Source organism: Culicoides brevitarsis, chromosome 3, assembly GCF_036172545.1.
Source record: "Culicoides brevitarsis isolate CSIRO-B50_1 chromosome 3, AGI_CSIRO_Cbre_v1, whole genome shotgun sequence".
Classification (NCBI taxonomy): Eukaryota; Metazoa; Arthropoda; class Insecta; order Diptera; family Ceratopogonidae; genus Culicoides; species Culicoides brevitarsis.
In genome coordinates, this window is record NC_087087.1 from 14,510,850 (window position 1) to 14,538,832 (window position 27,983).

General features: G+C 24.0%; 1 protein-coding gene across 1 annotated transcript; it reads left to right on the forward strand.

Moving 5' to 3' along the window:
• Window positions 1-5,481: 5,481 nt before the first annotated feature.
• Window positions 5,482-26,610, forward strand: LOC134835230 (putative uncharacterized protein DDB_G0286901). Its single transcript, XM_063850100.1, has 6 exons — window positions 5,482-5,536; window positions 20,540-21,174; window positions 21,234-21,369; window positions 22,732-22,865; window positions 25,819-26,047; window positions 26,141-26,610. Exons 1-6 carry the CDS (start codon window positions 5,482-5,484, stop codon window positions 26,236-26,238), a joined length of 1,287 nt encoding a protein of 428 aa, XP_063706170.1. The 3' UTR covers window positions 26,239-26,610.
• Window positions 26,611-27,983: the final 1,373 nt, after the last annotated feature.

Sequence of the window (27,983 nt, forward strand, 5' to 3'; positions counted from 1 at the left end):
GCCAAAAATGTCTGTCTGAGTAGAAGATCTCAAAAAATTAAGATCTTTTGTGATCAGCTGATCAGAAATTTTAAAATTCCATAAGTTTCATAATCTCGTTCAAAATTCATCAGTTTTTTTAGACCTCATCTAACGTGATCTGATCCAAACTGATCGGTAAGATCTTAAGATCAATAAGATCAGGAAAATTTTTGAATCCGAATATTTAAAATTTTCCTGATCTTACTGATCAGAACTAAGATCTTTTCGATCAGTTTTTGATCAGATCACGTCAGCACAGATCGACAAATAAAAACTGATGAATTTTTAGACGATCTAAGAAAGTAGAATTCTGAAATTTTTCGTTGATCTTATCTGATCAGCTGATCGTTAATATAAGATCGTAAATTAGATCTCAAGTCAATATAATTTTTTGATCTTTATTAGATCTTAACTTTATCATAAAATCAGATCTTACATGATCTTAAGATCTTTGTCATAACTTTGATCTACTACCACGTGCTTGAGGAGTACAAATATGTGAAAATTAACAGTCATCATGGAAAAAATGCGTTTAAGTAATTTTTCATGCTCTCAAAATTTTTTCTAACCTTTTCCGCAACAAATAGGGTGGACACCTGTTCAACCCCATTACAGCTTGGGACGAAAAGATTGAATTTTGAAACTTATTCGAATTGTTCTAACCAACAAAAAAAAAGGTAAGAATCCTGTTACATTTCCACAAATATTTTTTTTATATTCCATCCCAGCAGCAATACGAATAATAAAATTCAAGTTGTGGCAAAAAATGCGGAAAACCAATATTTATATACAAGACTCCAGTTACAAGACGAACGAGTGGGAGAAAGAAAAAAAGAACCGGAGTAGAGATAAATGCAAATATATTTGATATTTTCCTCGTTTTTTTTTGTGCTCATCGTATTTGTAGTAAGTAAGGGTAACTAGAGACACAGACAAACATCTCCATCTAAGTGGAAATATGTTCGTAAATTGTGTGAGATGTAAAATGAGAATTTATCTACTTTTGTAATTCTATTTAAGCTTCCACTTGAAATAAGACAAGAACATGTTCCGTAGCTCATCTTAGGACTTAGATGCAATTCCGAGAAATTGGTCGAGACCATGTTCAAAGAACGGATCGACAGTAAAATGCGCGAATGCAAAAAAAAACTTGTTATCTCTCTCTTAAATCGGCACACACAGAGAAATTGTTTAAATGGGATTACTCGAAAGTGCATTTCTCTCGCATCATGAGGACACTTTTTGTTCGTCGTCGTGAATATGTGTGTCAACACAATCACACTTCGTCGTTATAAGCACACTTTAATGCGAAATGCAACATAAATAGCTTTTTACCCAGACACCGAAACGCAGAGACACAGAGAGAGAGAAAAGGCACACGGTCTTATCGTAAATAAATAAAATATATTTTTATACAAAATACTTCTCTCTGTCTCGTTTTGAATACCCGAGCTACAAGGTACTTGAAATAATGTTCAATTTGTGTCATCTCGTTTCGTATAGTTGTGCAAAAAACATTGCACACGAAAAAAAACAGGACGACGAAGAAAAATAAAATAAACTTGTTTAGAAAATAAAATTTTGAAAGCTTTTCACCACTATTTTGTGGTAGAAGGACTTTTTTTTCTCAGTCTTTGAGTATTTCTATTGAAAGACCACACAATTTGGGTCGTTTCTCTTTTTTTGATGAAAGCGGGAGAGAGAAATAAAGTAGAATTTTGTTAGGAATTTAAATTGAAATGAATTTAATGTGTAGTTTATTATTTTTAACTTTCAGAGAAGAAGAATTAAATAAGCCAGAAAATCCACAATTGATTAAAAAGTTTGTGAAAATTTAATTGAGGTAAAATTATCTAACACATTTTTCTATTTTATTTATTGAAAAATTTTAAATAATAAATTTTAATAAAATTTAATAATTTATTTTAATTTTTAATTAAATTAATTCAATTTAATTTTATTTAAATAAAAAAATTAATTAAAAATTAATTTAAAAATAAATTAAATTAATTTACTGAATCTTATTGAAATTTATTGAAATTGCACTAATTTATTATTTTTATCAATAGATTTATACCTGAATTTTTTACTTGGTCATAAGATTGAAAAAAAAAATTATATTTGAAAGCTTTTCCATTTTAAAACAAAGTTTCAGTAATTTTTATTTTTTTTTCTAAAATTATTTTAAATTTTTAAATTCTTTAATACAAAATAAAAATTGAAAGACGATTCAATTGAACAAATTAGTTACGAAATTACGAGTAAATTTTAATAAATTTGCTTAATATTAATTTAATTTTTTTTACTCTTCTTTTTTTATTTTTTATTCATTTGAAAATCGAAAAAATTAAAAAAAATAATTGATTCTGACGAAAGGTGTAAAAAAATTAAAAATAAATGTTAAAAAATTTATGAAAAAATGAAAGAGCAAAAAATTTTTTTTTAAATATTAAAAATACATCTAGAAAAAATTACAAATAATGAAAAATGCATTCTGGATCAAATGTTTAGATGGATTTCATAAATGGAAATTTTCCTTTTCGCTTTTTAGATTAAAATAATTAAAAAAAAGTAACATTTTCAAAGTAAAAAATCAACACTAAAGGGCTCTTGGATTTTATTTTAATTATAATCCCAATTACTTTTAATTACGATCGTAAGAAGTCCAGACATTTTTCTTAGAAACTCCCTTTTTATTCGTGTAAAAACCTTTGTCTGGGTGAAAAAATTGAGTTAATTTATTTTTTTTAATTAATTTATTTTTCCAATTATTGAAAAAGTTTAATTTTTTCTTGCGAACCAATTTTTAATTCAGTGTAAAGTAAAAAATATTTGGGTTTTAATTGAAGTTCACTTACAATTTATTTTATTTTATTTTTTTTATTTATTTTATTGAAATATTAATACTAATAAATAATTTTATTTTAGAAATAATATTTTTTCTACATTTTTTGCCATTTTTATAGAATATTTTAATTAATTGTATTTTAATTAATTTTTCTATCAAATAATTTATTAAATTAAAAATTATTTTAAAAAATTAGTATAATTTTCTATAAAAATTACAAAAATGTGAAAAGAAGTAGTATTTTAAATATAAAAATTATTAAGGTAATTATTTTTATATTAATTTTTTTTTTAATTTTTTGTCATGTTTATAGAAACTCTTAATTATTTGTTCGTCGCATTTATTTGTTGCCCAATTAATTTATTATTTTTTTTTTAAATTTAAGATATGCATTAAAGAAAAAAAGAATAAAAAATATTCTATGAAAATTTAAAAAAATATTTTAAACATTTTGAAAAAATCAAGCTTTGGAACAATATTCTTATTTATTGGAAAAAATATTTTATTATTGACAATAATTCAAAAAATAATTAAAAAACCTTCATTTAAAATTAAAAAAAAAAATCAAATTAAAATTTAAAAAAATTAAATAAAATTAATTTAATTTATTGAAGAATAAACCATTTTTCAATATTAAAACTTCAAAACTAAAAACATTTCCCACAGAAAATGGTAAAAATATATTTAACAATAATTTATTTTCCATAATTTTCTTCGTCCATACTTTATTTTCCATAATATTTTCAAATAAAAATTATTTATTGCAATATATTGTTAAAACTTAATTACAAAATAATGAAAATTTGAATTTTTAGTTTTTACTTTCGCATATATTAAAATAAAAATGTCGATTTCAAAAAATCTCAAAAAGTTTTTAAGAAAATATTTGAAAAATATATATAAAATTTATTAAAAATTCAGTCAAATTTGCAGATTGACTACACAAAATAATTTTTCCATAATTGCCCCATAATTTTTCTCAACAATTATTTATTTTCCATATTTTTTTCGAACAATAATTTATTTATGGCAATATATGGCAATAAATAGTATTGAACAATATTATTGTTCCAAGGCTTGGAAAAAATATTTTTTTTTAAATCGGTTAAAACCTTCAAATTCATTTAAAATTAAAAAAAAATTCAAATTAAATTTAAAAAATATTAAATACAAATTAAATTAATTTATTGTAATTTACAATTATTTTAATTTATTTTAAAAAAAAATGAATTTTTTTAAAATGTTCAAAAAATTAAAAAAAAAAGTATTGTTTCAAATATGTAATTATTAAAGTAATTATTTTTATATTTTAAAAAAAATTTTCACAATAATTTTTATATTTAAAAAAAATAAGACATGCATTGAAGAAAAAAAAAATTAAAATTTTCTATGAAAATTTAAAAAAATATTTTGAACTTTAAGAAAAAAATATTCTTTTAAATTTGATAAAAACCTTATGATTTACTTTAAATTAATTTTAAAAAAATACAAAAAACTTTCATGAATAAAATAAAATAATTTTCTTTTTTTTTAAATAAAAAAAAATCTTGAACACATCCCAAGTTCACTAAAAAAAGAAAACTATGCTAAAAACTTTTATTCCATTTTTCCTGAGAAACAGAACTAATCTATCATTATTATCAGAGTTGTTGCAAAAGAAGTACTCTTGTTCTCAATTCAAACAAGAAACAACAAAATAATGTTTCTCTGAAATAAAAGTTTTTTTTCCTGCATCAAAATTCCCTCCCATTTCGTTACACATTCATTTAAAACCTTAAAAGGTATAAACGTTGCATTAACCTTCTTTTTCTGTATTTCTCTACAGAAAAATTTTGTACGTCACTCATTTACTCAAAAAAATTCACCTCAACCCCATTTCCACTCATTTTCCAGTTTCTCTCGGAAAATTCTCTCACCCCCGAGTGACTTTCCCTCTTTTGCCGTATAAATGGTGAATAAATATTTCACTCAACTTCAGTCAAACCCTGGCGATGGAAGGGCGCGGATGTCAAATGGAACGCCGGAGATTTTTATCGTAAAACCAACAAAAATAAAAGAAGCGGCACGACTCGACGTTAGTTTTGGCAGCAGACATTGTTTATCCGTGTAATATATTATTTATCGCATTTCGTGCAAGATTGTTAAATATTCTGTTTTGGTGCGAGGGTGACGAGTACGACGACGACAAAAACAACGAAAAAAAATCGTTTTTTGGTGACATTCGTAGAAGAAAAAAAAAAATAAAAAATGGAAAAAAATAAAATAAAAAATCCGAAAATAATGCCGAGTGTTAGTTAAATATTATTAAATAATAATTGTGACAGAAATGCCGGGAATTAGTGATGTACACAACAATCACGACAGACGTCGTCGTCGTTGACGTTGTTAATGACAAACGAGATTGAAAAGGCATGATAACGCGAAAAAAATAAAAATAAAAAGTAGAACGAAAAAAAAAATGAAGAAAACGCGCTTTGCATAATCCTAACAAATTAATACAACAAAACTCAAGCGCAAAAAAGAAAAATAATAAATAGCCGGCCTTTCTTTATACAAAAAATAAACAACAAAAAAAAACATAAAAGGTTGCTTTTTTTCTGTTTGAACAAGAGATGATGACGTGGATGTCGTATGTCTTAATTGCTGTCGTTGGATTTTTTAGCCAAGGTAAGTTACAAGAATTTCAAATTTTCTAGATTTTTTTTTGTGCATCAATCGTCTCAATTATTCGAAAGAAAAAAAAAATCAGAACAAAACGAAAGAATAATAAATCACCTTTTCAATAACAGAAAATGAAGAAAAAAAAATCTTTTGTCTGAATCTGGAGTTGAAAGACGTTTCTCATTGCGCGAGATAAAGAGAAAAAATAGAAAAATTGAATGAAAAAAAATTCTGCCATCATAATAATTTCTTAAGTACAATCAAAGACCAACCACACTTCTCATCGTTTCCTCTCGAAAATGTGAAAGGCGACGCGTCTTATATTTTTTTTCCAAGAAGTGACGTATTTTTTGTCTGACATTAACGGTCTACCTTCTGAGAATGGCGGTGATGATGATGATGACGGAGAAGAAGGAGAGAATACTATTGAATGCAATTCCGTTTTCTTTAAGTTTCGAATTTTAAAGTATTTTGTGTAAAAAAATGAATTTTGAATGATTTGTCTGTCTGTCTGTAATGATGTGTCCGTAATGAAGGTGAGGAGTAAGAAAATGAGAAAAATTATTTAATTAATAGAATATTTAATGTTATTTAATATAATTAAATTTAATAAAATAAATAACTAAAAATTATTTATTGAAAAGCAAAAAAAAACTTAAATTTTATTTGAAGTAAAAATAAAATTAAAATATTTGTAAAATTAAAAAAAAATTATAATTATTAAAAAATAAAAAAAAAATTAAATAAAAATTTTTAAAATTAAAATATTTTAAATTTAAAAAAAAATTAATAAAAAATATATTTAGAAAATTATAAAATTATTTTTTTTATTTTTTACAAAAAAAAAAATATCAAATTAAATTAATTTTTTTAACAAAAATCTAAAAAAAAAAAATAAATAAAAATTTTAAAAAAATTTCAAATAAAATTTTTGAAAAATTTACAAATAAAATTTTATGTTGAAAATTAATAAAAAAATATTAAAAAAAAAATAAAAATATTAATAAAAAATATATTTAAAAAAATAAAATTAAAATTAAATTAATTAAAATTAATTTAATTAAAATTAAATATCTCTAATAAATATTTATAAAAATTGAAAAAAAAAATCAAAATGCACCATAACGGCTTATTTTATATGAACGACTTTTAGATAAAAATTCATATTTTTTTGTCGATTGCAATTTTTTTCTTTCATTCTCTCAACCGCCTTTGTGTTGAATGATATCAGAAATATTTTCTATGAAAAAAGAAAAAATAATAATAATAAAATCGTATGAAAATGATCGTTAAATACAGGAAACGGCTTTCGATAGGTATAACATGGCAGGTGACTTTGCATTCATTCTATCTTTCTGCCAGAGGCGTAGAAATAATTTGCTGAAGGCAAAATTAGTTATAGTCTAAATACTATAGAAAAGTGCTCCAAATTATTTTTAAGATCAAAAAATATTTTTTTTTAATTTAATAATTTTTTAATATTTTTTTTTATTTTTTTTTATTTTTTCAAAGATTTTAATTTTTTTTTAAAGATTTTTATTTTTTTTTAATATTATTTTTTTTTTATATTTTCTTTTAAATTTAATTTATTTTTTTGTATTTTTTTTAAAATTTAATTTTAGTTTTTAATTATTATTAAAATTATTTTTATTATTAGAATTATTTTTATTTAATTATTTTGTTGAATTATTTTTTTTATTTTTTTTAAATTATTTTTTTAATATATAAATTTTGTTTTTAAATTTAAAAATTTTTTTTTTTATTTTTAAAAATTAATTTTTTAAATTTAATTTTATTATTAAAAATTAATTTTAAAAAAAATTAAATTTAAAATATATTTTTTTTTTGTAAATTTTTGAAAAATCAACATCCCTGAAACTAATTTCTGTACATGCGACAAAAAAAAGTTTAAAGCTAGTTACAAAATTTCATAAATCATTCAATTTTTGTTCGACTCAACAAAGAAATTAAAGAAGAGCAAAAAAAAAATTGTAGAATCAGGAGCCAATTGATAAATGAATTTGTTCAGTCATTTAAATACAAAAAAAAACTTTTCCTCCACAAAAACCATGAAAAATGTGTGTGTGTTATTTATCTCCCTCCGTCTTTCTCTCTCCGTTATCGAACAATCGAATGTTCAACAATGTGCTTATTTGTGTGTGAAATTATTTGTGAGAAACGGGAATTCTTTGTAAACTTTTACCTGACGTCTTTGAAAGAAAAATTGGGAGCGACAGGAAGAAAAAGTTGCCTTATTACTTGTTGCGCCTCTCGCGTTGTTCCCAAAATGCTCGTAATATTTTGAAATATTGCCCCGCAAAAATGTTTGAGTCGAGTAGATAAATTAAAATGAATGTGATGTGAAGGGAAAAAAACACGTTCACATGAAAAAGACACAAAAGGGGAGCAAATAATAGCTTTATCGCTCCAACGCTATGACGGTAAAGAGCGCAAAGAGCTTTATCATCATCATTCATTTAAATTCTTTTGTTGTCTTGTTCCGCGCACAAAAAAAGCCAAAAATTTTGCGAGTTTGAAACTGGCGTAATGAGCGACACAGATATAATGATGATGATTTGCTGCGGTACAAAACGGCCTGTTGAGTTGATTATTATGACACGTACTTGCGATAATTTGTATTCGATAGAGGAACGAAGAAAAAGACACTAATCAAGTATTAATTAGAGTTTTAGAGGAAAAATTGATGGTTTTCGAGGGAAAATTCAAGTTCATCGCATACTTGAGAATAATTAGGTTAAAAAAAATTAAAGATAAAAAAATGACATAAAAATATTAGCTCATCGCATTTTTCTTATTTTTAACGAGATTTAAATATTTCTGACAAATAATAAGTTTTCAAGGATTTTTCGTATTTCTCTAATTTTTTTTTTAATATTTCATAAATTTTCCATTAAAAAAAATGAAAATTTGAAAAAAAGTAAAAAAAAATATAAAATATAAAGTACAAAATTGTCAGTATTTTCATTATTAATTATTTTTTTCGAATTTTTTTTTTAACAATTTTATTTTATTTTAATTTCCATTTTTTTTTACAATTATTTATTAATTTTTTAATTGGCTTCCTGTATTTTATAATTAATTTTAGTTACAATATTTTTTCAAATTTTTATAAGAATTCGATAAAAAATATTCTAAAATTTTATTTTAATTTTATTAAATTTAATTTTTTTTTTTAAAATTAAAAATTTATTTTTTAATTAATTTTAAATTAATTAAAATTAATTTAAATTTAATTAGTTTTGAATCAATTTTTTTAATTGATTTTATTTTATTTAAATTTTAATATTTTATTTTTATTTAAAAAAAAATATTTAAAAAAAAACAGATTTTTTAAAATTACTTGATTTTTTAAAAATAATTTTGATGAATTTTTTTCTTTTTAATTGAGAAGCTAAAATTTTAATAAATTTTAGTAAAATACTAATTTTTCATTCAAAATCATCATGTTTTAAAAAAATAAAATTTAATTTAATTTTAAATTACTAAAAATAAACTAAATTGGCATCCACAAACGTAAAATGGGTCAAAACCAAAAACAACAAAAAAATCAACTTTAATCAAAATTTCATTTTCTCATGAAGTGCACTTTCGTCATTCCATTTTTAGCTATTTTAATCCCCCGCTTTGAAGTACTTTTCTCCGAATCAAAAAATAAAACACAAACAAACAACTCTCACTCGCTTGTTATCAAAGCCATCCCATCGCTGCCGCCGCACCACATTTTACCTGTCTCTCCATAAATTAGACGTCCCGTAACAAAATACACCGAAAAAGCGACCGCGATTGTATTTCACCCCGAAAAGTGATTATTTCGCTGCATGTACGTCGTCGCAACGGCATTCTGATTAGACTCACCACTTCTCCGTAGCATATTTGTGGCTTTTTTCCTGTTTATTGAAACTTGCAAATATTTGAAGATGATCGGTCTCGTGTGCACATGCGATCCCGCAAAAATATTTGTGTAAATTTCACAAAATCCGCTTCTGGTCCCGCACCGCAATATCTCGTCTATTTTCGTACATCGTGGCAAAAATGTAAAATTGAGTGGAAACCTGACTGTGTTTGTTGTTATAACTTTTTCGGGTGAGGATTCACTTATTTTGAATGAAAATTTTAGGGGTTTTGTCAGGGGAACAAAATACCTCAATTTCGAAATATTACTTTTTCTGACATAGAAGTGTTTCCTTTTGAAGAGAGAAAAACGAGACGATGAAATTTATGTTATGACCGAATTTCATGCTGTGAGTCTGTAAGATAAAACCAAACAATTAGCAATTGTTGTAAGCTTCAAGTGTTTAAGCTGGGTGTCATTTTGCGATGACCTTTTCACAAAACAAACCAGAATTATTTAAAAATCGATTTAAAGAGGGAATTTTCGGTACTTGTGAGGTTTCGCAGTGACACAAATGCCTTTGATGTTGTTTTTGTTTTGTTTGGCGCCTCTTCGATTTTTTTTTTCGATTTTTTTTTTACATTTTTAGAAATTTTTTGTATGGAATTTTTTCATAAAATTATGAATTAGAAAAAAAAAATTTTTTTTGTTATCGTACCTACTTTCGAACTTTTCATATTTTACCAGCTGGAATGTCATTGCCCCATCTGATTTTTTGACTTTGAAAATTTTCCCCATACAAAACGTGCAATATCAAATTTTCAGATGTGGATATTTTTTTCTCAATTATGCCTCTTTTTACTAAATTTTTATGATTAACACTCATATTTATGCCTTAAAACCGTTTTAATATGAATCTGTGCTATGTGAAACGAGTGGAAAATGAAATTTTGACCCAATGAACATTTAAAAAATTTTACCCAATGCACAATATGAAATTTTATCCTAATGTACATTTTCAAATGTTAACTTTTCTTTTATTGTAAAATTTTAAATTATCCCCTAAAGCAAATTTTTACATTTTACCCTAATACACAATCTTAAACTTAAACCCAGTGCACAATCTAAAAATTTGTTCTAATTCATATTCTAAAATGTTGTCCCAATGCACATTGCAAAATTTAACCCCAATGCAAATTTTTAATTCTTTAGTAATACGGTTTGAAAAAAGTTTCTTTAATAAAATTAAAATTATTTTGAGAAAGTATTTTTTTTAATTTGGAAAAAAAAATCTTAAAAAATAACTTAGGCCGCTCCAAATGAAACTCAATAGTTTTGTCCAAAATTTTTGAAATAAAAATGGGAAGGGGCAAAATAAAAAAAAAATTTTTTGAAATACTTTTTTTCATAAAAATGTCAAATTTTTTAAAAATTTTCGATCGTTAATCAATATTATTGTTGTTTTGAGTTTTTTACATTGATATTTGTGTATTAAAAATTGATTTAAAAAAAATTAATTAAAATTGAAAAAATTTTTTTGAAAAAAAAAATTCAATAATTTTCATGAAAATTAATTTTTAAAGAAAATTTTATGTCAAAATACGATTTTTAATACAAAAGTTACTAAAAATTGAAAAATTTTCTTGAAAATTTTTTAAAAAATTATGAAAATACACCAAAAATCGGTAATTTTTGATGAAATTTTTAACTTTTTTTTTATTTTGCCCCATTGGATAAAATTTGCAAAAAAAAACTAAGTTTCATTTGGAGCGGCCTTAATTAAATTAAAATAAATTAAATTAATAAATAAGACCAAAAAATTGGTCAAAAATTAAATTGAAAAAAAAAATATAAAATTCTTATATGATATAAAATTTTTTAATTTGTTTCTGGATTTAAAATTAGTCAAAAATATTTTTTAGGGCCTTTTAGATAAAGCAATTTTCTCCAAATCTCAAAAAAAAATTAATAACCAGCAAATCAAATAGATGCAAATGATCAAAACTCCTCATTATTCACAAAAAAAATCCTTTTCGTTTAACGAAATGAATTTGCCCATCCAACCAACCCTCACTTCAAACATCAAAAAACGGACTAAAAATTCGCTTCGATGTTTATTTGCACATTTCGCAACGAATACTTTCCTCATCTCACGTTCATGTATGTCTGAGGCCTCGAGGCAAGCAGCAACTTATTTGTACTAATATCAAATTTTATTTGGATCAAATAGTGAACTATTTGTCTATCTATCGCATGATTGTTTTTCGCTCAAATTTGAACTTTTTTTCGTCTTCCTCTAGATAAATTTTTCGAGTCGATGCGATGATGATGTGCCATATTATTGCCAATTTTATTATATTTTGTAACTTTTTTGATCCTTCGGTAAAAAGCTGGGGTTCAATCCTCCGTCATTTGAGCAAAAAAGGTTCGAATTCAAATGAAGAAATGATAAAAACATCGAATCAAAAACTCTGAGCGAATTTAATTCACTTTTACGGTACTTTTATTTTATGAGTTACATTAGAGTTAAAGCACTACCGGATTATTCATGAACAACCATCGTCGGCATCTCGGAGTCGGAATGCCAAATAAAATGAAATGTTTCTCGATTTTCTGGCATTTTATCTCAATTGCGGTCGTGAAATGTATCAATTTGTACGGAAATGTGGGAAAATTTTATCTTTATTGTCGTTTTAAAGTCCTTTCATGCAAAAAAAAAATTCCGAAACAAAATTTTACCTTTTCGCCAAAATAAAAAAAAAATGTTATCTTCTCTCGATGTTAATAATATTCAATTTTGGCCGGAACAATTTATTTCCGTGAATCGAGACCGTGAGTGAGTGAGTTGTAAACAAAAACTGCTTCGCATTCAAACTGGCACACGCAAATAATTCCCCCGTATTATTATTCTATTATTATTGTTATTATTATTTCACTTTTTTTTCATTCATTCTTGTTTTTTTTGTGCTTATGTTTATGTGGACGACTTCATTGTTCGAACGAATAATATTTTCCATCATGAAATCAATTTATTTTCATTTTTTTTTTTGCTTCTTTGTTGATGGGCGAAAAATAACACGTCTTAATAGTTACTGCGTGATTTTCGAAAAAAATAAAAAAAAATCAGTCTAGAATTAAAAATTTTGCAATTCATGCTTTCCAAATTTCCGAGATTTTTTTTTGTTTGGGTCCTTCAAGTAAATATTTTTGTGAACATATAAAAAAATTGTAGGGAATTAATTTTGTAGGAGTTTCATTGAAATAAAAGGTTATTGTGAAATAAAAGACTTAAGTACATTTTAAAAATTAAATTAAATTAATTATTTTTTTTTTAAAAATTTACTTAATTTAATTAAATTAAATTTTAAGTTTTAATTAATTAATTATTTAAAAAAAATAAATATTACTTAATTTATTTTAAATAAATAATAAATTTAACTAAAAATTATTATTAATTTCTAAAAATATTATTAAAATTATTTAAAATTAAATAAATTATTATTATTAAATAAATTATTTAATTTTTTTTAGCAACTAATAATGACTTTTTTAAAAAATAAAAATTATTTTAAAAATAAAATTAGAAAAATGAATCAATTAATTAATTTTCCCAAATATAGCCGGAAAACTTTTTTAATAAATAATTTTAATTATTTTTTATTCTTTTTTAATTTTTTAACTAAATAAAATTATTTTATTTTTTAATTTGTATTATTTTTTTGTTTTTGGTTGATTTTATTCATTTAAATTTAATTAATTAATTTAAATTTAAGATTAAAATTAAAATCATAAATAAAATTTTAATTTTTTAAAATATCTACCTTTATAATTTTTTTAAAAAATATTTTTCAATTTTTTAAAAATATTTTTTAAGATTAATTTAGCTTTATTTATGTATTTTTTAATTAATATAATTATTAATTATATTTCTATTTCAAAGTCACGTGGTTCAAAATCATCAAATGTAAATTTAAATAAAGACATAAAGGAATTTAATATTAAAAATGTGTTTCTGGAGTGAAATTCAAAGCTCACAACTGCTAAAATAAAGATTTGGAATGAATTAAAAGCATAAAACTCAAAATTTTTCTTGACCAGGTCACGTGGTTTTTTTTTAAATTTTAATTTAAATAATTTTTTAGAATTTTTCAAATTTTCTGAAATATTTTTTTTATTTTTCTAAAATTATTTTATTTAAATTTTGTATCTTAAAAATATTATTTTTTAAATTAAAAGTAACAGATAGACAATAAAACGAGCTAAATCTATTTTTTGGCATTTTTTTTTAAATGCGATAAAAAAAAATATAAATAGCAAGTGCATGACCAGTAGTTTTTTTTTCAACATTTTTATTGTTGATGTAGCTCCAAGTCAAGCAAAATGCGTGACCTATAAAAAATGGCATTTTACACGATTTTTTTTTCGTTCGAAACTGGAACGTGGGCGCATTGAAACTAAAAAATAAATGAATTCAGAACTAAAAATAATTCAAGCGAAAATCCTTTGTTTCTTTCAATTTTCATTCAATTAAGAATTTTCTTGTAATTTTAACAACAAAAATAATTATTTATTCAACATTTTGTGTGTCATTTTCCTCTTGTATTAATTTTATTCCGTCATCATTGTCATCACGAACAGCAGCAGTCTCATCTCGTATCTCGTTGCTTTTCACAATAAAATGTTTTTTTTTGCTCATTTTGCTCTGTGAACAACGAATAAAAACAAAACAAGTGACAAGACAAAGCTCGAGCTTTAAACAATTAGATACATTTTGTTCTGTAAGTAATGTTTAAGCGAGGAGCGAATTATCATCAACATTAACAACAACAACAACAACAACGACGACGATGATGTTGAAAAGCCTTCTATATTTTTGTTTATTTTCGTTTTTAAAGCGACAAAAAAATCAACAATGAAACTGCTGGAAGAATGTTCCGTTTGCTCATTCCATTCGAAGGGAACTTGAAAACTGAGACAATGATGATGAAAATATAAAATGGCAATGTTTATGCTTTTTTTTTGTGCCAATGTACGAGTTACAATTATAATGACGATCATGTTCTTTTGTGTAATTGAGAAGTGAGCACAAAAATGGCAAATTAGCGGGAAAAAAAAGTGGAACAAGGAATGGTTTAATGAACGGTGAAATAATGAATTAAATTTTTAACAGGATTTAAGATTTTTTTGAAATTTAAAGAAAATTCAGGAAATTCTATTATTTTAAGCTTCATTAAGGTTAAAAATATTTTTAAAATATTTAAAAAAAATAATTAATTAAAAATGAAAACATAACCTCAAAATATGATCTGATCAGAAATTCTAACCTCAAACTTTAATTTTTTTGATCTGATATAAAAAAAACGAATTTCAAAACCAAGTAAGGGCAAATTTTTCAATTGATTTTTTTAAATTTTCTGATTTTTTATTTAAAGACCTAGTCAATTTAAAATTAAATATAAATTAAATTAATTTGTATAAAAATTTCAAAATAAAAAAAAAATTACTATTGAATTTTTTGTGATTTTTTAAACCAAAAAAGATTTCTGTCGACTTTTAGCTTTTAATTTAAATTTATTTTTTTTTTCTTATAGATAAAAATAAATTAAAAGAATAAAAAAAATAATACCAATTACCAAAAAATATTAAAATTGTAAGAAATATTTAAAAAAAAATTATTAAAAACTAAAAAAAAATTTAGAAACTAAATTGCAATTAAAAATAGAATTATTAAAAATTATTTCCTAATTTCTAATTTTTAATAAAAATAAAAAAAATAAATTATATAAATAAAAAAATATTTAAATCAAAAAAAAAATAAAAAAAAAAAAAAAAAAATTTTTCATTAATATTTTTTTATTAATACTTTATTTCAATATTTAATTTTAATATTTTTTCATACATTTTATTTTTCCTCCTTTACAAATCTGATTAGTAGAGGACCATGAGCGAAAAATTTCATTAAGTTTTGACCCAACTTTGAGCTCTTTACTCTTTAAAATAATGGAGTTGTTGATGCGACGGACAGAAATTAAGGTAGTAAGTTGACAAAAAGTGTTTAAAAAATTAAACCATTGAAATGCCAAAAAATAAATTATTAATTTTAATAAAAATAGAATACATATTGTTTAAATATTAAAAAATAAAAAAAAAGTTAAAAGAAAAATTCGAAAAAAAAAAATCTTTTAAAAAATTGAGATTTTTCTTGCAAAAAAAAAACTAAATTTGTACTTTGAAACATATATTTCACTTTTTTCTTTAAATATTCATCCAAAATTTCCTAAAATTAAATTTTAACCAAAAACCAAAGACTTTTCCCTTTAAAAAATAACAATCAAGCACTTTTCTATTTTTAACCAGACCATTCAAATCAATTGCCAGACAGATCCTTTCCCCAAATAAAAATAAAAAATCAGCCACTCCTTTTCAATCAAAAAACCCAAAAAAATCTCTCTTTCCTCTTGAAATTAGCTTTTAATTACACCGTTTTAATGAGTCCGAAACAAGTCACAAGGAAAATGTTTTTTTTTTGTATTTTTTCTGTACAGAACACAACAACATCATTTCCTTTTGAAACGCCTGCTATCATCATTAGTGTAACATTACAACTCTGCCAATACTTCCGCACTTATTTTTTGTTTGTTTTAATTTTTCGTTCACAAAAAAAAAAATAAAATAAAATAGAAAAATTTTCTTTTACGCAAAAATGGAAACAAAGAGTCGTCGCGGCATGAAAAGGATAATTAATGTGTTGCTAATTAGTGTCATGCCGAAAAAAAATATTCCTCAGGAGGCAAAAACCCAACCCCAAAAGTAAAAATTAATAAAATAGAAAAAAAAGGAAAATAATTCGAAAAATTTTTAATTGCCTCGTCTTTTTGATTTTTTGTGTCTTCTTTTATTTTTTTTTATTTTCGGAGGGGGCAAAAATTTCTAATAAATCATTCGCTTTTATTCGCAGCATGTTCCCTGTTGCTTTTCTGAAGTGTGTCCCACTCTCCGTTTTTCCATATATTTTATTGAAGATTATTGCACGCAATGCGCCAAAAACGAAAAAAAAGATACCTGCCAAAAATGATAAAACCTGACACCTAACGTCGTCGTCGTCGTTGTTGTTGTTGTTGTTGTACTCGAAATTCACACAAAACGATAAATAAAATTTAATATCTTCTTTATCAAGTTTTCTTGCGATTTTTTTCGTGAATGACGTTCCATCCAATAAAATAAACGTTAAAACAATAAAGAAGCGCAGGAATAATAATGAAATCGACAGGATTAAGCATCGCATGTTAAATCATTTTTAACGTCTGTTCGAACGTCAAAATTGTCGAATCTATCAAAAAAAAATACAGTTGTAGGAAAAAGAAAGAAAGCATTTATAAATTTAATAATAAAAATAAATATTAGAAGAAATTCCATTTCGTTTTTTGCCGTTTTGCGAGAATGGAATATTCAACACAATTCAATTTTTTCGTTCGAGCGACAGCTAAAGGAAACCCGAAAAATAATTTTCCTTGACGCACGATTCGCGAGCGTTTTGCTTGTCATGTCCTCGAAGTCGGCGTCATTGCTTTCGTGATCAATTTGTATTTCGAACACATCTGATTTGAAAAAAAAAATGAAAGAAAAATGGGAATTATTAGTAAAAAATGTAAAAATTTGTAAGGCTAAAGCGATTTTTAATTTTTTTTTCATTAAATTTAAAAAAAAAATTAACGGAAAATTGATTTAAAAATTTTAAAGGCCAAATTTCAAATTCACGTTTCAAATTTTTTTATAAATTTTTTTCATTAATTTTTAAATTTTGAAGATTTTTCTAACTTTGTATTAGAAAAATTGATCAAAAACTTAAAATTTAAGCTAAAAATAATTTTTCTAATTTTCAACGGTCACAAATTTGAATTGACGTTTATTAATTTTTTTGAAAAATCTACAGATTCTTAAGAATTTATCAATAATTTAAGAAAATTTGTTTTAAAAATTTGAAATTAACCTCAAAATTTTAATTTTTTTTTAATAGATTTATTGAAGTATTATTTTTTACAATTTCAACGGTTAAATTTGAATTGACATTTGACATGAAGAATTTTTTTATTAAAGTCTCTTATAAAAATTTACAAAATATGAAGGTTTTTTTAAATAATTAAAAAAAAAATTAAAAAATTTAACCTAAGCTCAAAATTTTATTTTTTTGTTAGATCGAGATTAAATTTTCAAATTTTTAACGGTCAAATTTTGAATTAATTTATTTTGAATTAATTTATAATTTTTTTATTAATTTTTTTTATTATTTACAAATTATGAAAATTTTTAATAATTAAAAAAAATTATTTAATTTAATTTATTTAAATTATTTTGACAAATTTTTAATTTATTTTTAAGAAAAATTTTTTTTATAAATTTTAACGGTTGAATTTTGAATTGACGTTTTGTATTTTCTTCTAAATTTTTTAAATGAAAAAAATTAAAATTTAAAGAAATTATTTTATTTTTTAATAATTTCTTTAATATTATTTTTTTTAAATTTTTTTAAATTTAAAAAAAATAATGATGAACCATGAAACACTTTCCATAATTGCAAAAGCCTTAAAATCATAAAGAAATATTTTTTGTCATCATCGAATCGGGACGGCAAGAAATTCCTAAACAAATAACGAGGAATTTACCGTTGTCGTAGATCGTTTCGAAAATTGTATTAAAATATTCTGACACACTGGCAATTGATTGAACAATTTTTTGGCATTTCTCCAATTGTACACTAATAATAACAATAATTTTATGGATCCCGTGACGAAAACGCACGTTGGAAAAATTCCTAAAAAAGCAACATGCCAGGAAAATTTTTGGGATCCAGCATTTAATAAATAATAATAATAATGTTATATAATTTTATATCGACGACTAAAATATGATGAAAGGGTTGCAGTGCACGGAATATAGTTCTAACAACGTTTCCTATCATTATAATAATGTCTGGTTTGGTTATAAAATATACAAATATTGAAAATTATGTCTGAGGCGAATAAAATAAAATAAAAAAAAAGATTATTGATATTTAGGAGTGTTTTGTGTGCAATTGGGGACGAAACACTAACGAGCTCACGACGACAAAATATTTTTTGGCATATGCTTCACTTTCAATAAATAAATACGAGAATTTGCATAAAAGAGTAGAAAATATCTCCTTTGACGATTTATGGATATGGCCTGTTGCATTGGTTGCATAGCTGGGAATGGGGAAAATGTTGCAGGAAGATTTCGATGGAAAGTAATCTTGTTTGCTAAATGGGATTAAGGCGTGATTGGAGTTTATTTGGATGATTTGGCAACTTGTGGGATTTGTCCGACTAGATATTTTATGCAATAAAACTGATTTTTGATCGGATTTGATAAAAATTTATGAAATATAAGCTTAAAATTTGCAATAAGCAGCTTTTCATCGCTTTTGAAGCACTTCTGATGTGCTTCTGTAATGTTTACAAACAATCTGTCGTTTTTAAAATGTCAAAAAATGTGCACTGGGCAAAATTTGAAGATCATTGTGATCAGTTTCCGCCATCTTTAAAATCATTTAATAAATTTTGATACTTTTTTTCAGCTAAAAGCTTCATAAATAAAAGAAAAATCAAATAAACTTAATAATCCAGAAAAAAATCGTCATACTTTCGTTAAACAAAAAAAAAGATCGCTGATAAAAAATTGTAATAATAAAAATAATTGAATTCTGGTTCACTTCTCTCATTTCATATTAAATTTATTAAAATCTTATCTCTCAAGCGCATCTCTTCAACGAACAAAAAAATGAAGAAGAAAAAACAATGAAAAAATATTCACAAATCATAACATAATTTTAATTTAATGCAAATTCTATAACCACAGCCCGAGGCTTTCTTCGGTTATTTTTTTCGCATCTTTTCCGCTCATTTTATTTTTCCGTTCGTTATTTGCATTTATTTTCTGCGTGCATTTTTCGTGCTTCCAGTAACATAATAATAAAATAATAATTTGTGCAGAGAAATTTTTTATCTCAATATTTCATTTTTTTGAACGAACACGCTTTAGAATAAAAAAATATAAATGCGAGAAAAAAAAGGATTGAAAAAAAGTTACGTTATTATTATTAAAAGTTAACTGTGATGGAAATAATAGTTATTTTTCAGTATGCAGAATTGTGATATTTAATATGAATTCGTATTAATATGATAGGATAGAAAATGTGGGATAGTAAAAAAAATGAGTGAAAGGTCAACTATGGTTATCGTGCAATTTTTATCAAGTCCTCTTCCGGAGTATATTGAAGCATTTTAACATTTTAGTTAATTCTGAAAAATAATTCGTTTGACTTGATTTGAGTAATAATAATTTTTTATGCCTTTTTGAAAAATATTTGAAAAAATTTGAATTTTTTTAATTTAATTTGTTTCAAAAATAATTAAAAAAAAAAAATTTAATTTAATTTAATTAAATTCAAATTCAAGAATTGAAATAATTTAAAATTGTAAAAAATATAAATAAAAAAATAATTTTATTAAAATTATTTAAAGAATTTAGAAAATCAATAAAATAATTCTTAAAAAAAATAAAATTTAAATAAACTTTTATTTTTTAATTAAAAAATTATTTAATTTAAATAAAAATAATTATTATATTAATTAAATAATTAATTTTAAAAAATAAAATAAAATATTTAAAAAAAAAATTAAAAATAAATACCTAAATATTAAAAAAAAAAATAAAACGTTAAAATAATTTTTATTAGGTATTCAATAAATTTAATTTTAAAATTATTTAAATTAACCAAATAAAATTAAATATAGAAATTTTATTATTTTATATTAATAAATATTTAATTTAAAAATGTCGAAAATAATAATTATAATTTAATTAATTTTAATAAAAAATTAATTTTTAGAATTAAAAAAAAATATTTAAAAAAATTAAAATAGCTTTAATTTAATTTATTTTTATTTTTTACATAATTAATTAAATTTTATAATTAAATAAATTAATTTAAATAAAAAATAATAAAAAAAAAATCAATTAAATTAATTAGTAAAAATTTTTAAATTAAAAAATAAAATAAATTAAAATGCGCTCATATTCTTTGTTTCACGAAAAAAAAAATGTAAAAAATAATTTTCATTTTTTTTCTCTTTTAGAAACCCTCACATTACGAATGATCAGCGTGAGAATCCCATCGTACAAAATGCGTGGCGAAAATGCGATTCTCGAATGTGACTACCAACTAAATGGATACAACAATCAACGGCATGGCGATGGCAGCAGCAGCGGTTTCCACAGAAAAACAACAGGAAGTCCATTTTTATCATCGCTCTACAATAGCAACTACAACAACAACAATAACGATAATAACAATGAGTACGAAGACAGTGTGGAAGAGGAGGATACGAGTGATAGGAATAGCAATAATAGAAATTATCTGCAACAGCAGAGCAGCGACAACAAAAGATTTTTCAATCATCAGCAACGGCAGCAGCAGCAGCAGCATGAACGCAGCCGAACAAAATACAAAAGATATAGTAATAATTATTTTCCGAATGGCGATTATCGTGCAACGGACGATGAGCAGGAAACAAGTAGCAGCAGTAATAGCAATAGTTGGTTAAATAGTGCAAGTTATAGTAATAATAATAGTCCTAATAAGTATTCAGCGCAACCGAAAGAAGCCTTGTACTCGGTTAAGTGGTATCGGGATAATGAGGAGTTCTATCGATATGTGCCGAATAACAATCCGCCGCAGAATAGTTATCCGCTGGATGGTATCTCTGTGGATGTAAGTTGATTTTATATTTGGTATCGAGAGAGAAAAATTAACTTTTTAATTCATTTCAGCACAAACACTCGAACGATCGCAGAGTGGTGTTGCGGAAACTAACACTCAAGTCACGTGGCCTTTATCGATGCGAAGTGCTTGCGGAAGCGCCAAATTTTGAAACAGTTTCCGGCGAGAATATGCTCGAAGTTGTTTGTAAGTACCAAAAAGTTAAATTTTTTAAAATTTATATTAAAATATTTACAAAAATTTGAGAAAAAATATTTGAATGCATTTTTTGAGTTTTTTAATCAATTAACTTTGAGTTATTGAAAGTTGGGCTTAAAACTTTTTTTTTAATTTTAAATTTTAGAATAATTCTCCTGTTTTTAAAATTAACTTGAGCATATTTTTCTAATGTTAGGCAAATTATTTTTAATGATTTTAAAAAAAATTAACAAAAAATTTAAGCATATCTTGATAATATTTTAACGATTTTTTGACGAATACGAGAGTAAAAATTCTTATAAAAAATATTTTTTAAATTTTTGAATCAAACCCTTTAAAATTATTAAAATTATAATTAAATATATTAACTCAACAGATGTAAAGCAAATTTTAATTAATTATTATTTTTTGGGATTTCTTTAAAGTTTTTGATTCTTGAAAATAAAAAATTAATTTGACAAAAAATCTTGAATATCATTCTTAATAAAAAATATTTTCATATTTTGAATAGATTTCCTTAATTTTTTTAAAAATATTTTTAATGAATAAAAAGGTAATAGAAAAATTAATTAATTATTACGTCAGACAAAAAAATATTTTTAATTAATTAAAAGTTTTTATAATATAAATCTCAAAATAAAATAAAATTTTATTTAATTAATTAAATTAATTTCATAATATATTTTTAAAATAAAATTTTATAATTATTACAAAAAAATGTGAAAAATTTTATTAAGGCCTCATTTTTAATTTTACGATAAAATTTTACTTTAATTAATTAATATTTTATTTTTTTTAAAATTAATTTAAAATTATTACGTCAGATAAAAAATTTTACTTTAATTAAATAAATTAATTTTAATAAGAATTTTAAAAAAATAAAATCATTTTATAAAAATTAATTAAGATAAAAAAATTAAAAAAAACTTTTCTTAATATAATTTACGAAAAACGATCAAAAAGAAAAAAATAATTGAAATCTAATTTTTGATTAATTATTAAATTTAATCTTATTTTTTTTACTAAAGTAAAACTTAAATCTCATTAAATTAAAGTTTAAGCCAAAATTTGTTTAGTCAATTGGTTTAACCAAAGTTTAAGAGACGAGTTCCAAGTTTGACAGAAAGTTCAGTTGGAATACCTCTAATTAATTTTTATGTTTAAATTTTCTTTTGACTAGACTTTATGTGTTATTCGTTCGACTTTAGGATAAGCCATGAAGATTTTTTCAAGAAATTGATTTTTGTACGAAAGGTTGCTAAAAAAAGAATATACAATTAGCAATATCTTTTGTTCTTCGAAAATTTTTCTTACATCTTTTAGATCTCACCTTTTTATATTTTTTTCCAGATCTTCCAACTCGCGGTCCAACTATCGAGGGCGGCGAGAAAAACTACGACATGGGCGACCTGCTGAACCTGACATGCAAATCCGGCAAATCATATCCCGCCTCAAAGCTACATTGGATGATCAACAATGTAACGGTACGTACTTCTTCTCATTTTTTAATTTCCTCTTCTTTTTTTTACTCGCATGGATGACACACTTTTGATCCCTTTTTGCTTCGTGGATTAATGTGCAAAAGAGAGTGAGTGAGTGAAGTAACATACAAAGCCACTTAAAAAGTGAATTACACACAATTTCAAGAGTCATAAATTGCATTTTCTTGCTTCGTTACTGCCGTTAAATTTTTCATATACCGAACCTCGACGTTCTTTATAAATGACTAATGATACTTATTTATTCTTTGACTTGACACACAAACGAATGCGGAATCACCTGAGGGGTGTCTAAGTTTATGAACGACGGAATCTCTCATTTTTTTTTGCGCTTGTGTCTGTGGAGTGAGCGCATAAATCCAGAGGAAAATTTATTTTATCGTGTCATGTCAGTCATATATTCCACATCAAATATTTATACGAGTTTTTTTTTTACATATCTGTCGAGTTTTTCATTTCTGTTTAAAAAAAATCATAAAAAGTAAAAAATTATATTAAAAAATATTTTTTTTAAAAATATGCTTTTAATGAAAAAAAAAGCTTTAAAAGTTGAAATTTTTTCTAAACATTCAACTTTGCCCCAATGCACATTTTGTAAATTTTTACCAAATGCATATTTTAAATTTTTGACCCAATTCATATTCTAATTTTTTACCCAAAGCAATTTATAAGGTTTTGTCCCAATGTACTTTCTAAAGATTTTACCCAATGCACATTTTCAAATTTTGCCCCAATGGACATTCAAAAATTTTACCAAATGTAATTTTTGACCCAATGCACATTCTGAAAATCTGCCCCGATGCAACTTCCAAATTATTGACCCAATGCGCATTCTCAGAATTTGTCCCAATGCAATTTTTAAAATTTTTGCACCAATGTATATTTTGAAAATTTTACCCAATGCATATTTTAGATATTTCACCCAATTCACATTTTCAAAATTTTTTCTAATAGAATTTTTAAATTTTTGTCCTAATGCACATTCTAAATATTCGCTGAATACAAATTTTAAAATCTTAACCCAATGCACATTTTAAAATGTTGCCCCAATGAAAATTCTAAAATTTTGACCCAATAAACATTCTGAAAACTTTACCCAATGCACATTTTTAATATTTGACCCAGTTCACATTCAAAAATTTTGACCCAGTGCACATTTTGGGTCTCTGAATGACAGAATGACATCACTTGAATTTCAATAAAAAATCAAAAATCATAAAAAAAAACTGGGGACACAAAATTTTCAAGTGTATTAGATTAAGATTATGTGTGATTATATATTTTGTGTGTTTTTTTTTATTCCTCCTCCATTTCTCGACGACATTCCCATTTTTTTTTTTGATTGCATTTTTCATGCTTTGATGCCTTTGTAAGCGCGGTCTGATACAAAGCCCTTAATTTTATGCTCAAACACAAAATTTTAAAACATCCTCGTCTCGCGCTTCGCCTGTAAAACGTAGAAATGCGTGCATTTGAGTTAAATGGAATGTGATGAGTACTCAAGTGTGTGACATTTATTTCTTGCCGTATCTGATGGCAAAAGTCGTCTAGACAGAACTTTTGTGAAAAAAAAACGAACAGGGCGTTTTCTTTTGTAAAATTTATACGAAAAATATGATGATTGAGCGGTTTTTGTGAGCATTTCAAGAGATTCTTCTAATGGTTTCGATTTTCAATGAGAATCGGAAAAAATGTCGAATTGGGAGGATCTCGTGGGTGAGAGAGCGAGAGTGATTGAACGTTTCCTGCAATTGTCTCGGATTTGTGTGTGGGAAGCATTCAATTGCTGTCTTGAAAAGGTGACAACATCACTTTTGATGTATAGCGCGAGTTTCATGCACAATCAATCAATCAACGTGTCTCACATGATGGTTCTTTTCAATGACAGGCATTGTCGTGAAATAAAATACCGAAAAATCAATGAAAATTTTTATGAAAAAAGTTTTTGTGAAACATTTAAACATTTCTCATAGATTTCCTAATTTTTTTTTAAAGATTAATGATTTAAAAAATAAATTTCATTATAATCAAGACTCAAATTCAAAGATCTGAACTAAAAATGTGCTTTGGGTTGAAATTATTTGAATTCAAAATTTCATCTTTTCTTTAAACATTTGAAAATGTCAACTGGGACAAAAACTTTAATTATACATTGGGTCAAAATTCTTAAATGTGCTTTCAAGTAAATATTTAAAAATGTCAACTGGGCTAACAATTTTTGAATTTTCATTGGGTCAACAGTTTTAAATGTGTATTGGGTCAAAAAAATAATTTGCATTCGAGCAAAAATTTTAAAATGTCTTCTGGGGTAAAAATTTTGAATGCACATTATGTTAAAAATTTAAAATGTCAACTGGGTTCATGTCGAATGTGTATTAGGATTAAAGTTTTAAATGTCAATTGGGACAAATGCTGCAATTTGCATTCAAACAACTTTTTAAAAATGTCAACTGGGGCGTTGGGCAAAAATTTTTAATTTGCACTGGGTCAAAATTTTTATATGTGAATTGGATCAAAAACTTTAATTTGTATTGAAACAGAAATTTTAAAATGTTAACTGGGCCAACATTTTTGAATTTGCTTTGGGTCATTAGTTTTAAATGTATATTGGGTCAAAAGACTTAATTTCCATTCGAGCGAATATTTTAAAATGTAATCTGGGGCAAAATTTCTTAATTATGCATTTGGTTAAAATTTGAAACTGTGCATTGGGTCAAAAAATCTAAATGTGTATTGGGTCAAAAATTTTAAAATATCAACTGGGACGAAAAATTCTTGTTTCTGAAAAATGCTTCAGAAACTCAAAATATGCACTGGGACAAAAAATTTGAACGAATTTTCTGCTCATTATTCAATTCGTTAATTAAGAAATTCTTCATTAAACCAAAAAATTTCTTTGAAAATTCTTTCTCATTATCTTTTTCTATTTTCTTTTTAGGTAACGGATCCCCGTATTGTCAAAAATTATCGTGAAATTCATCACACACATGACCTGATAACAACCGAGCTAAGCTTGCAATTCGTAATAAACGGGCGATATTTCACGGAAGGTGCAATGCGGGTGAAATGTGTTGCAACGATATCGCCCGTTTTGTGGCGTGGCAACAAGGAAAAGTTTGTTCAACGGAAGCCGCCACCATTGGACAACAGGGAGGCAATGTTTCTCGGTAAGTCGCCTTCAATTTCATTCTTCTCGATGGCAAAGCTGGTTTTAACACAAAAACATTTTTTTTTCTCTCTCTCTCTGCATGCAAAATTAGTTCGTGGCTCCGCTACCTGCATCCAACATCAATTGGGCAAACTTAATTTTCATATGTGGTTTTCCATTATAATGCTGTTATGGCATCGGATAATTTAATTATAAAGTGAGAGACGGAGAGAGAGATCGACCAACTGCTGCCATGCTGCTGGACTTTGGAGGATATTTTTTTTTTGGTGCAATGTTACTGAATAATAAAACGATGTTAATTGAGTTCTCTCTCTCTGCTCTATTCGTCGTTGTCGTATTATTATTTTTACAACTAGGTTATCTCGTTTTTTTTTCGTTTTCTGGTGTAAATGTAAATGCTGTAAGTACATTGTGATAGAAAAACGGACATTTTGGGTTTTAGTTTTGCTGCGTAACGAATTGTACAGTTTAATGTGTAATAAAACAATCATCTATAAATATTTACATATCTAGAAAAATATCATTTAATTTTTGTATTTGTACATATCAGTGAGACGCGTAGAATGTAAGAGTGAAATTAGAAGTAAATATAAAAGAATTAAAGTGACAAAAAGATGAAATAAAGATAAAATCAAATTAAAAATTGAAGTTTTACTGTTCTTTTTAATTTAAAAGGCTTCAAAATAGTAATTTTTAATTATTTTGTGTTAATTTATTTTATTTTTATTTTTAAATTAAATTTTTAATATTATTTTTTTTTTAATTTTTTTTTTAAATTAAAATTTTCTATTTTATTAAATATTTCATAAATTAACCTTTTAAAAATTAATTTAAAATTTATTTTTTTTTAAATTTATTTTTTAAAATAATAAACTTAAAAAATTAATGAAATAAAAAAATTAAAAATAAATTTATTTAAAATAGAAAATTTATTAAAATTATTAAAAAATACTAAAAAGAGAAAATTTAAGTTATTATTTTCTTCAAAAAAAAAAAGAAAATTTATTAAATACCTAAATGATTAATAAAATTTCAATATAAAAATATAAAATTTTAAAAAATAAATTAAAATAATTTTTTTTTAAATTAATTAATTAATTAATTAATTTTATTATTATAATTATAGATATTTAAATAATTATTATTTATTTGTATTATTACGTTTTTGTTTTATTTTATCAATTTTTTATTACTTAGTTTTTTTTTTTATTTTTTTTAATTTTAAACTAAGACGTTGTCAATATTATTTTTATAAATTTTCAGACAAGATCATTAAAAATAATTAATATTCAAAAAATTAAAAATAAAATGATTTAAAAAACATTGAATTGAAAGATCCATCAAAGTTTCTTAAGTCTTTAAAAATATTTTAAATTAATTTTTAAAAATTTTTAACATAAAAAATTCTGTGAACTTGAAAAAAGAGACTAATAATATTAAAAAAAATAAAAACATAAATATTTAAAAAAATAAATATTTAAATAAAATTTTCAATTATTATTTTTTTTTTTTATTTTTTTTTTTTTTTTTTTTGAAGAAAATAAAAAAAATAACTAGAAGTTTCTCTTTTTAGTAATTTTTAATAATTTTAAATCAAATTTAGCTTATAATGCTCTTCAATTTCTCATTCAAGAAAATTTCTGTAAAGTACCCTTGACAAGTTTTTCTCTCAGGAAATATTTCATAAATAATAAAAATTTGTTAAAATGTTTTTCAGTAAGGCAATTTCCGCTTTTTCTTCATATTTTTCATCATTTCTTGCAGAAACACTTTTCTTCGTGTTCAGTCTCCAGTCTCTTCAGATTTTTTTTTCCATGAAAAGCCTTTCGATCAAAAATATTTTATATCACAAAAAAAAATTTTCACAGAGAGAGTTCAACCGTCTCCGATAGATGAAGATGTACGAATTGTTATCACTATAAATATTTTTTTTC

Coding starts and splice junctions, on each gene's coding strand:
- LOC134835230 (XM_063850100.1), top strand. CDS start 5,482: ATGATGACGTGGATGTCGTATGTCTTAATTGCTGTCGTTGGATTTTTT. Junction 21,175..21,233: donor TGGATGGTATCTCTGTGGAT/GTAAGTTGATTT, acceptor AATTCATTTCAG/CACAAACACTCGAACGATCG. Junction 22,866..25,818: donor GGATGATCAACAATGTAACG/GTACGTACTTCT, acceptor TTTTCTTTTTAG/GTAACGGATCCCCGTATTGT.